We start from the raw sequence: 13,888 nt of genomic DNA, 5'->3' as shown, positions 1-13,888 counted from the left end.
CAGTGGAGAAACCTGTTCTGACTTGAGTAGACACATGTGAGAAAGTATGCTTGTTTAAGAGCCTGAGTGAGTCAAACGGGATATTACTGTAATTAGCTGGAGGGGCTTTTCTGCCGTTTTAAAGGGATGAGTCATTTACAATCATAAAAGCCTGAGGACTTGGGCGTTTGCCGGATTAACAGCTCAATGTTGAGAACCGGGGGAGTACGGTTCACTTTGAATTTATGTCATGAACATATATTTCACCTGACGTTCACACTGTCCACTTTCTGATTTTGATAAGCCCAAAATGACAGAGATACACTGTATAGGTGTGGCAGCAGCAGGACTCACAATAGGGTTTACTACTGACTGCACAATACTACAGCTGCGTCAGATGCCGAGCTTGAAATGTGTTGCACACTGAGACCTTTTGCTTGTTTTTGTTCGCAAATTAAGCGAAATGAATCCCTCAGTTTTCTGCATCGAACGTGCTGCAGAATACTTAACGCACCATCAGCATTTTTTTGACGGTTTAAATGTTGAGTTTCACTGCTGGGTTTATTAAAAAGCCGCCCAGTAGCAATAACAGGAGTTACACAGGAGTGTCTCTGTTTTGTTTAAGAGGATCACTCACTTTGGAATGAAACCAAATAAATCACATGCATGAGCTCACACAGTGAAGGTTTTACAGCCTTCTCTGTGTGTAGCAGCTCGTCTCTGTGTCAGGACATGGGAGGGAGCTTTGATCCTCAGAGGACAACAAGGACAGTTTAAGTCCAATTCACTTGAATTTCTAATTTGATCTGGAGTGACATTTTCATGGTTAAGTTACAGTATTTATAGATTCCTCATATATATATATATATATATATATATATATATAGTCTCTATCTGTGATTTTTGAAAGCTCTTATGCTTGTTATGACTAAGTTATGACTTTGCCAAGAGCAGCATTGTATCTAAAACGTATATCTCTCTTCATAGTTTGACTATTGCCTGACAATCATCAACGATACATCCGGGGACACAAATATGAATAACACAAAAGAAAAATAATACATTTATTAAGTCACATTTCTCAGAGATTGATTTTTTTTATACAATGATTGTCTAGATGCAAAGGTAGACGTAGTATTCACATTATTTACCAAACTATAAAAACTATCCCATTATAAGTAAAACTCCAAATTCTTTACAAAAGTAAAAGTACAGAAGTATTAGCAAGGAAATACACTCAAAGTTAAAAAGTACCTATAATGCAGAACAGCCCCTTTCAGTTATTAGTGGATCATAATTATCGATTATCGTTAACATGTAAGCTGTACTTTAATGTCGTGGCAGTCGAAGTGGAGCTGATTTTAATCGCTTCACGTACTGTTGGGTAGTTTAATCCATAACACTGCAACAGATTTTATGAACTGATCAGATGTTTTGTTTTGAAAAGTAACTATAGCTGTTCAATAAATGTAATGGAGTAAAACAATAATTCCCTCTGAAATGCTGCAGGGTAGAAATACAGCGAATAGTAATTCAAAAATCAAAGTACAAGGACCTCTAAATGATCATAAACCAGAAAGAGAAGGCTCCATAAGGGCTTTCTGTATGACACGAGCTCTTGAAACACCAACTGTAGTAAAACGCGACGTCTCAGTAAGCTGCTTTCTGCTTGTTCTGTTTCATCCGCCACTGCAGCATCATCAGGGCTCTCTTCACTTTGGGATGAGCACACACGGGCCTCCTCATGTCCTTTACTCGCAGTCTGTGGAGCCACAAGCGGAGAAAAAGTTTCATATGATATTGAAGTTGTTACAAAATGGTTATCATGTGGCTGATTGTTGATCTGCACCACTCACATCAGTGCAGGGATGTCACAGGCGCCGCTGCTGTGCTGCATGCTCCATCCTTGAACCTTCCGCAGCATTCGAGCAGGGATGTCCTTTTTTGTTGCGATGCAGCATTTTGGGATGCCAGCTGCAAAGTGGGATTAAGATACGTTATACGAATGCTAGAAAGAAAAGAACATAGAATAATAGAATATGGTAATTGAAAAATGTATTCTGAGATTTGTTCTAGACATATGGATTGTTTCTTTGTGCTATCGGCGCCGCGCAGTCAACTTAAATCTCCACAAAAAAACAGTTTATTACCGTTTAACAATTTCAGGGGTTTACCTTCTTCTCAAGGGCACAATATAATATTTGGGGCTTGGGTTTGACTTTGGCTTTGGTTGGCTTTCAAAGAAAATAGCGAATATCATTTAAAAAAAAAAAGGTTTTAAAACTAAAAAGCAACACGGATGAAAAAACATGACAAAAATACATCGTCTGCTCTTCCTGCAACACATGCACATTTAAACTTTCTAGGTTAATGTGAACAGAAATCTGCAACTCAATAACTGTTTAAAACCCTTTACAGTTTTATTCATGTTTGCTCCATAGAGACACCTCTACTTCCCCCCATCAATCTAAACATCTCTGACTTATTTCAGAGCATGTACATCACTTGTCCTCAGATGAAAACTGACCCAAAACAAGCGCTGTCTTGGTTTTAACATCGTCATGATGATGTTCTTACCTTCAGTTGAGGTGATGGCCAAAGCACAGAGGCAGACAATCACAAACGCAACTTTCAGCTCCATGATGATGGAGAAAATGATGAAACAGAGTCTATCCTTGCTTTATAAATACTGGCACTGAACACACACACACACACGCACGCACACACACACACACACACACACACACATCTACCCACACACACACACACACACACACCCACACACATCTACCCACACACACACACAGGTGTGCAAACACCCAACCTCAGGCAGAGGCAGCATGTTCTCAAACCGTCCAGCATCTTTCTCAATGGAACAGGTTGCTCAACACAAAACAGCGATGATTACGTCATTAAAACACGGCAAGTTTGAAGTCCTTATGAAAATCAAATGTTACTTTCCTTTTCAACACAACTCTTTGTTCAAACTGCTGGCTCAGGGGGAACGTGTGGTTCAGGTGTGCTGTGCTCAGACGAGCCCCGACAGGTTTCATAACTCTTTCAACATGATCTTCATTAATGATCGATTTATTCACAACGAAAGCTCGGCTAATGCCGCACCCAGAGTCACGAAAGGTAGAGGATACATAGCTTAAACAATTGAGACCAATAGGACACGAAATTAAAATCAAAGGTCGAAGGTCAGAGTAAAAAGGAATACTACTTTTAAAGACTTGTGACAAATAAGTATGTGTGTTTGATGCAAGGCTGTGTTGTAATCTTCAAATGTTGAATAAATAATTCTGTAAACCTTTTGAGCAGTGGAACAATCCAGAGGACCAGAGCTCAAGGGTCTGTCAGCGAGACTCTTCCTCTGTAGATGGCCCTGACCTCTGACCTCGCTGCAGAGGGAAACGCTCAAAAAATTAACAGGCGAGGACAAAGACAATCAGACATTTGGCAACATTGTGGAGCAAAAGATAGCAGGTATTGATAAATAAAGGTTTGTGATGACAATCCGTGTTGAGATATGGATCCGTCGACTGCAGCTCAGCGGTGGAGACCAACTCTCACGTTCACGGTGTGCTCAGGTGCGGCTTGCAAACCTGTGTCGCAATTTGTGCAATTCGACTGAGCGTGCAAACCAGACAATATAATTATGGGGGATGTTGAACTCAGTTGCCCGGGGCAATTTGTTCTGAAAGCAATATTAAAAGACTGACTACTTGGTTGTACATGTGGTGGCAGTAAAACAACAACAGATGCAGAGTCTGTATGGTGTTTGGTTTGCATTTCGTTTTTTTGAGCATGCAACAGCAAATACCTGCTCTAAAGTCTTCAAATCACAAGAGTTGCTTTGTTTTCTTCCCGTCTGAGCCAGTTTGACAGATATAGTACACACTGACTTGTTTTATTTTCTTCCCTCCTGTAAATCTGGAGGATTTGTTTTCTTCTTTAAAAGAAGCCTCTGTGGCCTGGTTTGGCTTAACTGGCTGGATTATCAAATGTATTGGCAGCTTGACATTTCAAAGTGTCTGATCAGTTACTCTGCTTTTTTTGCAAATGAATAATTTCAAGGTGTACATGAATAGGAATTCAAGCAGAACTTAACATTAACTCAGCTATAAAAAATGATCATCATTTAGGGCCTCAAATAATGTACCGGGCTGCTACTTTAAGTTAATTTAGTCGACACATTATCTACTTGAATGCACCGTGGGATCATGTAAATCTATATTAATTTACAATGTGCATCAGGGATGCAACAATGACCAGGGGCATTGAAGGCTTTTGACGGTAAAAGGAATCACAAGATGCATCAGTCAGATTTACCAGAAATAAAAACAAAATGAAGATCAAGCTCTTCCGATATGCCGCACAGGTATTAAATTAGTCAAAACAGGTCGAAGTCAAAATGTGGGAGGTGCTGCATCCTGTTCAGCTGGATCGTGAACACATCACAAACTGTCGTTCTGGCAGAGACATCGGCTTTCAATCATCGCACACAAAGAAATGTGACTATTAGAATCCTCTTTGTTTCATTTTACGCAAACTGGACGTGTTGATGCACAGCCGAGATATGTGTGGTGTCAAGTTACATTATCTACTGACTTATCAGAAGTAGCTCTCCATGTTGGGTAATTATCAACTCCTACACACTTCACACACGAGAAAATAAACAATTATTGTCAGCGAATCGTCAGTTAAGGGTGTAATTATTTTGAGCGTGGGAATAATGAAAACAGACAGCAGGAGGATTTTGTTTTTGGTATTGATACATTCTGTATTGTTTCTCCTATTTTCAATATACAGTAATATGTCTACTACACAAGAAGGAACTGCTTTAGCATCAACATTCAGCTGTTTTACGTGGATGTCTGTAATCTCTGATCTCTGACTTATTTACAGTGTTTTCTGCTATAATTCGTATTTAAAACGGAGCTCTGAGGTGTGTTTTATCCTCTCATATAGAATACAGTTGTGTTTACATTATGTGCATAAGTATATACATTTCTAAGGTTGGAACAAACTTGACATCTACTTTTTAGAAGCAGTGTCCCTCTCCATCAGGATGTGGATGAAAATAGCCAATTACTGAAGTGAAAGGTAGTTCTCTTTCCGTGAAATATCAGGGCAGCAGGGGTTAAGACACAACAAAGTTTGACTTAGCATATAATTGGTTCAAGGTTCAAATCTCAAGGCTTGTGGTGGAACAGGGATGATCGTCCTTCTGTTGCAGGGCCCCCGAGAGCCAGAGGAGCCTCCACAGAGAACAGTATCAGTGCTCAGTCTGCCCTCTGGTGGCCACATGCAGGAGGCGCAGCAGCAACTCTGCAGCAGAGCTCCCTGCGGAGCCGCGGGCCGGATCTGAGGCCTCGATCTCCCCCAGGCAGTCAGGGTCCACCGCACAGCTCTCTGAGAACGAGGACAGGACGTTATTCAAGCTGTGCCCAAAATACAATTCATGCCATATCGGATTTAGTAACTCTGAACGCGACAAACGTGAAACCGGATTGCACCTGAGTCACAGCAGAGTCCCGAAGCAGCGCAGCGTCCTCCCTCAGATCCACAGGGTCTCCCTCCTGCATGGCAGGGGGTGAGCAGGTAGTTCTCCTCCACGCAGTGAGCCGTTTCCGGGGAGCCCAGCAGGCAGCCGAGGCCCTCCCCGCAGCAGATACTGGGGCCGAAGCAGTGGCCTCTGTCTCCGGGGCCACACGACATGCACTGGAGGAGAATGGGATCAATTTAAGCATTAAATCAGATGAATTATTGTTGGAACATTGCCACTTTTATTATTCCATTCTAACGAACAATACTTTCACTCTTCCCTCTCATATTCAAACAGCATTGGAAGTGGGACCTGCATCTTAAATACTGGAAATGGTTGCTTGATTTCTGTTAAACATTTACCTCACTTCACTATATGTTTGTGTATATTTCTTATCAACTTGCTTCTATATCAGAAGTCATGAGAATAAAAATAATATAAAAACACCTGAGATGCATCATACCGACAGTTGTGGTTTCTTTTATGAGCTACAATACAGAAGTGTATTATATACACACACTATACTTGAAAGTAAATATGTTCATCTAATTTTATGCTCCTGAAATTTAAAGTGTTTCTGTTCTCCTTCATTATTGCTTTCATAACTGACTTTAATTATGGTCCTTACCAGATTTTTGTTTTCACTTTTTAGTAAGTGAAATGGCCGGGTTGTTCTTTACACATCTGAACCCAAACCATTAAACCAATTATATCAAATCTGATCTCATACAATTATTATGCAATTACTCATATTTCATACTTACAATTTCCTTAATTTTATACTTTGCACTTTCCTTATTTCACCCAGTTAGTTAAATGTCATTTGAATAGGCTCAAAGGCAGCTTAGGAAGTTTATAATTCTAGATTTTCACAGAAAAAAAAGTCAAAAAGTCAAAAAGGATGAAACCACAGAAGGAGGCAGAAACGCCAATGGTCCTCACCTGTCTGATCCCAGTCTCCGGGAGCGCTCGTTTCCCTCCACGGGGGCAGTTCTGGATGTAACAGGCGGATGAGATGGCGAGGAGTCCCAGGACGCACAGGTGGAACAAGGAGTGAGGCATCGCTGCTGGTTTTGGATGAGCGCCGCGCACCGGTATGTCCTCCGCCTGGGTGGATGTGTGACTGATGTCCCGGAAGACTCCTCACTTATAAGCAGATGGACGCGAGCCCACAAAAGCGACTGCCACTGCGATCTGACGTCAGTGTCGTTCCGCCGTCCACGTGTACGCGCGCACCCGAAGGCCACCTGCGTGCGTGCGCGCAAGAGGTCGCAGCAGACATGGCTCTGCATCAGATGTCTGCCATCTAACAAATCTACACAAGAAAGCGGCGCTGACAGCAGAAGATGCCCTTTTCTGTATTCAGGGTCGCACAACACTTATTTGGAGTAACTCCTCCGCGGCAGATGGCAGGAGGGCGCACACTGGAAATGGCAAAAACATGCACAACTAATTAGGCCTGTGTACAACTAATTGCATCTAATGCAATAAGCACGCTGATTAGGTACATTTCATGTTGGTCATGCACAATTCAGCTGTCAAGCTTACCCGCTGCTCATTGCTGCAGGACGATCAGTTTTAACTTTTGTCCCATGAAGGTAAACTGCTAGCATCATGGCAACCTCAGGGTCACACAAATTATGATTTCCCTGATGATATTCAAAACGATCGATGAGCACAACAAGATTAGCATTTCAAGTAAACACGAAAAGCCTTTTATTCCGTTCCGTGTGTCGTTGCATGCTTCGGGTTGTATCTCACCTATTACCTGCCGATGCTAATTACCAAATAAATGCTAAATGGCAAACCTGAGGCGTCAGCATGTGTGGAGGATTTCTTTGAAAATTATCACGGCGTTCAAGCCAAAAGCTTTTCAATAAATACAGAAGGCGCTCTTTAGATTACTGTACTCCTGAACAATGTGAAATAAAAAGTTGAATTTAAAAACAGTTCTTCTCACAAATAGAAACAACTCCTGTAATAAACCTTGAAATAAACAAGTGAAATGGAATTTAAGTTTGACGGCTGATGACATGTACAAAGCAGAAAAATAAGCCGTTACGACTCCAATACACAGTGCGATTTAGTATGAATTATGTGCTTTTATCCATCGCTTGTAGCTCAAACAGTGAAGCCGACGTCTCTGTTTTACGTGCACAATAACTGATTCCAGCCTTTGCTCGTACTGAGCGGATACAGGATCATGACCTTGGTTAAGCTTAATGTTGTCAGGGAAAGCAACACATAACTTGTGCTGTTTGTGATTCCGAAGCCCAATAAACACTATTGTTTTTCACCCTGACTTTGGTCCGTTTTAACCCTTATGTGCTCACAAAATCAAACTCATAAGAAGTAATTGGGGTGAAGAGTGAAGTGGAAGAGGATAGCGACGTGGACAAGGACACAGGAGGACTTGGACATTGTGCACACATTTATTTCTCAACACTGCTGCGTATAGGAAAAGCAATAATAACAAGTGAAAGTAGACGCAGTCCGTCTGAAAGTTCATGGAATTACACCAACTTGAAAGAAATTCAGCTTTCCGATATTACCTGAGAAACCCTTGCCACTGCCTGAATTCATGCAAGAATATACAGTTTAATATTAACATGAAAAAATGTGTACATTATCACTCCCTAGAAATCCGTTTTCTTCCTGCGTTTACTGTCTGTAGATAAACAACCAATACGCACGAGTGTAGGGAATGTCATGTGGTGAATAGAGTGAAGAGCGGATGGCCGAGCATGACACGGCATTCTTCCTTCACAATGACCACACAGCCTTGGGTCCACTCGAAATCCACTTTCATTCTTCTGGCCTCTTGCTACTTCTGTCCCCCAACCTTTTCTTTGTGCCTCCTCAACACATCTACTCATCCAGGGTCTCTACAGAGGCTGCAGAACCAAGGCTGCAACCGCACATGCTCGATGAAAGACAGACAGGGAGCGAGGTGGAAGAGAGGAGAACATTTCTGTTTTTTTTTTTTTTTTTAAACATTCTCTGACGCAAGATTCTTGTAAAGGTCTTTGCTTTCACTGATGTTCTTTCTACCGCTGTGGACATAAAAAAACATTGATTTTGTGACGTCACCGATCCAAAGAAATAACATCCACAGCAAGACTGGAAGTACTTATAACGCGTGTGAATAAGAATTCCAAAAAAAGTTAGAAAAGAGGGATAAATAGTGTCATGGAAATTGTTGGTCAGACAAATTTGTCATTTGTTTAGGACGGTCCAACACCTGTCAATCATTACAGTACCACACATCTGTGAAGATGCACTGTATATCAAGGAGGGGGACGGAGGTAGCGTCAAACCAAGGAAACAATAATAACAAATAAACTGGAACCAGGATCTGTTACTTTCAGCTGTTAATGTTTTTCCCAAAGCGGCAACATCTGAAGTACAATCCTTACTTCACCTTCTATACGATCCTCCTCAAAGGCGTGAGTTTGCCTTTCTGACGGCATCTGTCAGTGATGCACACGCATGACATCACTGCGTGGGGTCGGGCTTTGGCAGGCCGGACACAAGATGTGATCGGATGTCGACGTAGTGACGGAGTTTAGTGGTTGCGATTCCCTCCGCACGCAGGAACGGCAGAGCAAGTGACCGCAGGTGAGGCGGTAGATGGACGATGCCGATTTGGAGTAGACGGACACCGAGCAGGAACATGCCGAGCACGTCTTCTCACCTGGCAAGCAAATGCGAGAGAGGATTAATCAAACGGTTCATGGATTTATATTGATGTAACACATCAGAAACACATTTCAAAACTCCTACACTGTCATAAATTTGCGTTTTTTCCAGTCGTTTTCACTGTAAATTCAGTTTTTTTTGTTTACCCTTTTTTTCTCCTTATCAAAAGAGTATTTTGTGTGAGAATTTTTCCAGTTCAGAAAAAACGTCTTTTGTTTGCGCTGAATTTTTGTCAATCCAGGCTCCTGTAAAAAATGAACCGTGACCGTTAAGAGGGTTCTTTTCTAAGCCCGACGACCTCTCCATTAGTTTACAGGAAGTGCAGCATCAGACTAGACACTGAGTGAGCGATGACAGAGCTGTTCTCCTGACCACAGTGGCCACTTTTTTACGAAAGATCAAGATACAACCTTCCATGTTTACAGAGGATTGTGTGTTTTGTCAAAGTGTTCCAAAGGGGACCTTTCTAAATCCTACCTGGTTGCATGCTTGGAGTGCCTGCAGTCGGACATCGCTGTGGGGTGTTCAGTGGTTCAGAGTCAGGACAGGCCCGTCTCTGCTGAGACAGGTTTGAGGTGAAGGAGGGTCGGCCCTGCAGGGCGGAAAGGAGGGCCTCGTCCAGACTGGCTGACAAACGCTGCTCATGAGAGCTGCAGCTGGGGACTGAAGCAGTATGGTGAAGGAGTAAACGTCGACACAACGGACGGGTCAGCAGGAGAGAAAATGTTTTAGGATCTTAAATCTTACAGAACAAGTTACACTAACCTGACACCGCATCATTTCTTGGTCTTTTTGTTGGAGGTAGTAGTTGCTTCTCGGCTGTCAAATCTTCTGATGATTCGTTGTAAACTCCACTTAGGTCTTGTTTCTTTCTTCTCCCCAACTCTGATTTACTATCTATAGTAAGAGGCTGAGAGTTGAATGTGTGACTCCCATTATCTGATGATAACGTCCTGTTTGTGTTTCTGGTGCCAGCATTATACTGACTAGCAGTGTTGTCTATTGAGCTCTCACGGAGACAGGGAGAGTACTGGGACTGTCTGTCTGCCTTGGAGGCTACAAGTCTTGAGGCCTGTGGATTCTCTCCGTCTCCTTGTCTCCCCAACATCCCGTCCCTCCTCATCATCCCCTTCTGCAGTATGAAGTGGTCCATGCGGCTTTTCAGCTGGGGGTTAGGAAGAGGCTGGGAGGTGGAAGTGAACGGGACGCCAGTGAAGGGATCGTTCGGGGGTCGCCCCCAGGTGGCTTCCCTCCTCTGGTGCTCCTCCAGTGTGGTGCTGTCCACTGACACACCACTGGGCAGCAGCATGGGCAGCAGCATCACCTCCTGGGTTATCTGGTCGAGGAACTCTTCTGGGACGGAAGGATTGCTGGAGACAGACAAAAAGCCAACAGATAATTATCAACAGTGCAAGAAAATGAATATCCTTTATTGTTATTATGAGCTGTATTTTATCTACTCTATCTCTCAAGATGCAGATTAAACTGAAATGTGATATTTTTTAAAGACTGCTTCATCAAGCATACCTTGGGGATGTAGGTGCTTGCAGCGGTGGTTTTATCCTGCTGACAGAAGGGTCAAAAAACACCGGTCTTGGGAGGCGTCTTTCGCTGGCCTCCTGGACTCTTTTAATCCTCTCCACTTCTTCTGCCGGGCAGCAGCGAGCAGGTTGTCCCCACACGGCCAAAGCCTTGAGCCCAAGAGCAGATGCTGCACCGCCGAATGGCAAAGTGACGCGAAGTTGCGTCACTGCGCCTAACGAAAGCATACCCCGACTCCACAGCTCCTCTTGCCGACAGTTGGCGGGTTGCGGCGGTAGAGGGGAGAGGAACGGGGGCCGGGGTCTGAAGTTTGAACGCGTGAAACAGACTTGGGTTTCCTCCCTGAGTTCGCAACGACCTATCAGTTTGAAGTCCAGTCCAGGTTCAGGATTACTGGGCTCAGTGTTTGATTTGAACGCATGGCCTCTTTGTTGAGGCTCATCTAGTGCCTCTTCGCCCCACTGTTGAGCCTGAAGTCTCCACTGGTTGCCACTACTCTGGCCATATTTAACTGCATGCTCTTGTGGTTTTTCTCTACTCTGTTTCTGGTCCTTTACCTGCATTTGTTTCTTTTGATGAACACGTTCGTGGCCTTGGTCAAAATTCGGGGTGGGTAATGTATCAGAGCTGGTGCTGATCTCCAGTCTCTTGCAAACCTGTCCTCGGTCCATACCCCAGGTCCACAGCTCCACATCCACCCTGCACAGCTCCACCTGGAAGCCAAACTTCAGCGTCACCTGAGAGGAATAAAGGAATGATTAACTATAGAGATTAATGTATTACTAGTGTTGCCAGAGATCCTACTCACTTTTTAAAGTGTTGCCAATATTAAGATGCTAAGCAATTTAGTATGGATATAATTAAAAGAGATTTCGGCATTCAGCCTAAAGAGTGCTCACACCTTTGGCTTGTTACTTAAATATAAGGTGATATTTTCAAGACTGCAATGACATTAAGTTACATTTTTAGGACAAAATGTGTGTCGCCCCCTCAGTGAATAATGATAGCCATGAGCTTTGCTTGGCAATCTTCTCATCTCAAGCAAGAAAGTAAACCTCTACTCAAGTACCGTCGCCTTACCTGTACAGGGGGCCGTAGGAAGTACTCCAGCTTGAAGCCACGCCTCCGGATAGCAGGGTCAGCTGACACAAGGTTTGTGACATCATAGCCATCTGCACACAGCTGCAGTTGAAAAATACATTTCATTTTTCTGTTGTAATACATAGCAAACCTCATGTGTCTGTCCAATCTAATTGGTATACTACAAAGTGTTGATTTTACACAAATACTACACAAAAAATATAAGTTTTAGGGGCTCGTCTCATTGAAAATGGAAAAAAGTTGAGGTTTGATTTAAAAATATAATTGAACATCTTCCACCTCCAGTGGGGAGAAAATGCTGTGATGATCTGATAACAAAATACAAATAAAAAGAACATAGTAAGGTCAGCTGTGATTCAGTCTCCCACGCACCACTTTGTCCCTGTGCTTCTCTATCTTCACATCTACAGCACGACCTCCACCTCCATCCTTAGTTATTTTATGTTCATCTACGTTGATTCTTCCTTTTTCGTCGCAGCACATATCGGACCTATTCTTAAGGTGAATGGTGCTCTCATAAGACACAACAAGAGTGTACAGAATAGGGTTTGTAGCTTGTATTATGTGCCAACTAACTGCTGCTAACACTACTTACATGTCACGTAGGTGTAGCAGCAGTTTGTGCACCAGAGTGAATAAAACTCACAGCATTGTGCGTGTTAGATAATAAAAAAGCAGCCTCGGGAAGTTACAGTGACAGGTCCATGAAATGTGTCGCACCTTGTTGCATTGAACTGTTGTATGAAAGGCTGGCAGACACAGATTCAAAACCATATTCTCCAACCTGCGAAGACAGAAATTGATTGCAGAGCTACACATATAGTTTATAGGTCAAGGCAAAATGAGACATTCAGTGAAAACAACTCCTTAACACTCATATTGGCCGTCCAGCATTATTAGAAGCTAATCACATTGTTTATGTTTTTACACCTATACGAGACCTTTGACCTGATGTCATAGCGACCGTCACAGAATGACTGACTCATCAACAGTCTTCAACAGTGAGTTCAACGAGGTAAACTCATGCAGTATTGTGTTAAGTGATAGAAAAGGAAGATAGTGACTTCCACTTACGTTTGCCATCCGGATTATTATTTACAATTCAATGAAATAGGTAAATTCAAGGTAACTCAACACAGAACATAATAATAGATTCATCTTGATTAATCTGCAATGCAGTTGATAGCTCCAGCTATTTAAAGCAGAGGATTTAATGCTGTTCTTAATAATATATGATAGTTGTGTATCTATGGGTTTTGAACTGTTGCTCAGACAAAAGCACCAACCTGAATAACGTTACACATGAACTTGTGATGGAATTTCTTTTGCTGCTAATGTGCAGCATCGTTCATAGCTTAGCTAGTTTTGGAATACATGTAACTAGTTAACGCACGTTCAAATACGCTAAACATAGCTAGCTATATGATATCGGCTAACATTGCTAATTCTGACACTGACAGTATTAACATTAGCTTGGTAAACTAAAGCATACAAAGCTTACGTTGCTTGGTCGAAGACAAACTCAGCTGTTTTCACTCTTAATTTGACTCCTCTGACCAACTTTAGAAGGTAGCTAACAGCTACTAGCTAACATAGCCAGTTCAACTACGGAAACACAGAAGGGACATGCTTCCAATTTAAAAATGCGAAATGAATCAAGGGATGCAACAGGTATATAGTAAGAATAGGCTTCATTTAATTGCCTATCCTCTGACATGTATGTGTTCCTTACCTAAGCTCAGTCCTTTCAACATGTAATAACGTTCATTTGGTCATCCCTAATTACATTTTAGAAATCCCCAATACAAATGCATTTTGTCTATCTTCTTCTTTCCTTTGTAAATGAGTGCAGTATCTCCATCAGCCAGAAGACAGTGGTCAACAATGGTTCACAACCTTTTTAGTTTGTGACCCCATAAGACAATGCTCTGTCTACTTACAACTCCTCCTCACAGGTTGCATATGTTTAAAGATCTTATACAGCCAGGTCCAATGGTGAAAAGTACATTTAATCAAGTA

The 13,888-nt window shown here is 42.4% G+C and overlaps 3 protein-coding genes across 4 annotated transcripts; all 3 read right to left on the bottom strand.

The window, feature by feature from the left end:
• Positions 1-1,079: 1,079 nt before the first annotated feature.
• ccl27a (chemokine (C-C motif) ligand 27a) lies at positions 1,080-2,629 on the bottom strand. Its single transcript, XM_076099570.1, has 3 exons — positions 2,557-2,629; positions 1,836-1,953; positions 1,080-1,741 (listed from the first exon to the last, which is right to left on the bottom strand). The coding sequence occupies exons 1-3, from the start codon at positions 2,618-2,620 to the stop codon at positions 1,630-1,632; spliced, it is 294 nt and encodes a 97-aa protein (XP_075955685.1). The 5' UTR covers positions 2,621-2,629; the 3' UTR covers positions 1,080-1,629.
• Positions 2,630-4,754: 2,125 nt separating this feature from the next.
• On the bottom strand, positions 4,755-6,689 carry avp (arginine vasopressin). The gene is made up of 3 exons (XM_076099238.1): positions 6,470-6,689; positions 5,499-5,703; positions 4,755-5,394 (listed from the first exon to the last, which is right to left on the bottom strand). Exons 1-3 carry the CDS (start codon positions 6,587-6,589, stop codon positions 5,258-5,260), a joined length of 462 nt encoding a protein of 153 aa, XP_075955353.1. The 5' UTR covers positions 6,590-6,689; the 3' UTR covers positions 4,755-5,257.
• A 1,256-nt stretch (positions 6,690-7,945) lies between these two features.
• Positions 7,946-13,469, bottom strand: ubox5 (U-box domain containing 5). Of its 2 annotated transcripts, XR_012956134.1 has the most exons (8): positions 13,371-13,469; positions 12,590-12,653; positions 11,849-11,950; positions 10,754-11,505; positions 9,992-10,596; positions 9,704-9,889; positions 8,949-9,221; positions 7,946-8,580 (listed from the first exon to the last, which is right to left on the bottom strand). XR_012956134.1 is itself a non-coding variant. In XM_076099237.1 (7 exons), the coding sequence occupies exons 2-7, from the start codon at positions 12,641-12,643 to the stop codon at positions 9,001-9,003; spliced, it is 1,920 nt and encodes a 639-aa protein (XP_075955352.1). In that variant the 5' UTR covers positions 12,644-12,653; positions 13,371-13,469; the 3' UTR covers positions 7,946-9,000. The 2 variants fall into 2 exon arrangements, 1 of the variants encoding a protein (XP_075955352.1); XM_076099237.1 differs by having other exon boundaries at positions 7,946-9,221.
• Between the last annotated feature and the right edge of the window lie 419 nt (positions 13,470-13,888).

This window comes from Anarhichas minor, unplaced genomic scaffold (assembly GCF_050575085.1).
Source record: "Anarhichas minor isolate MPS153535 unplaced genomic scaffold, ASM5057508v1 ptg000025l, whole genome shotgun sequence".
Classification (NCBI taxonomy): domain Eukaryota; kingdom Metazoa; phylum Chordata; class Actinopteri; order Perciformes; family Anarhichadidae; genus Anarhichas; species Anarhichas minor.
This window is presented reverse-complemented; position numbering and strand designations above follow the sequence as displayed.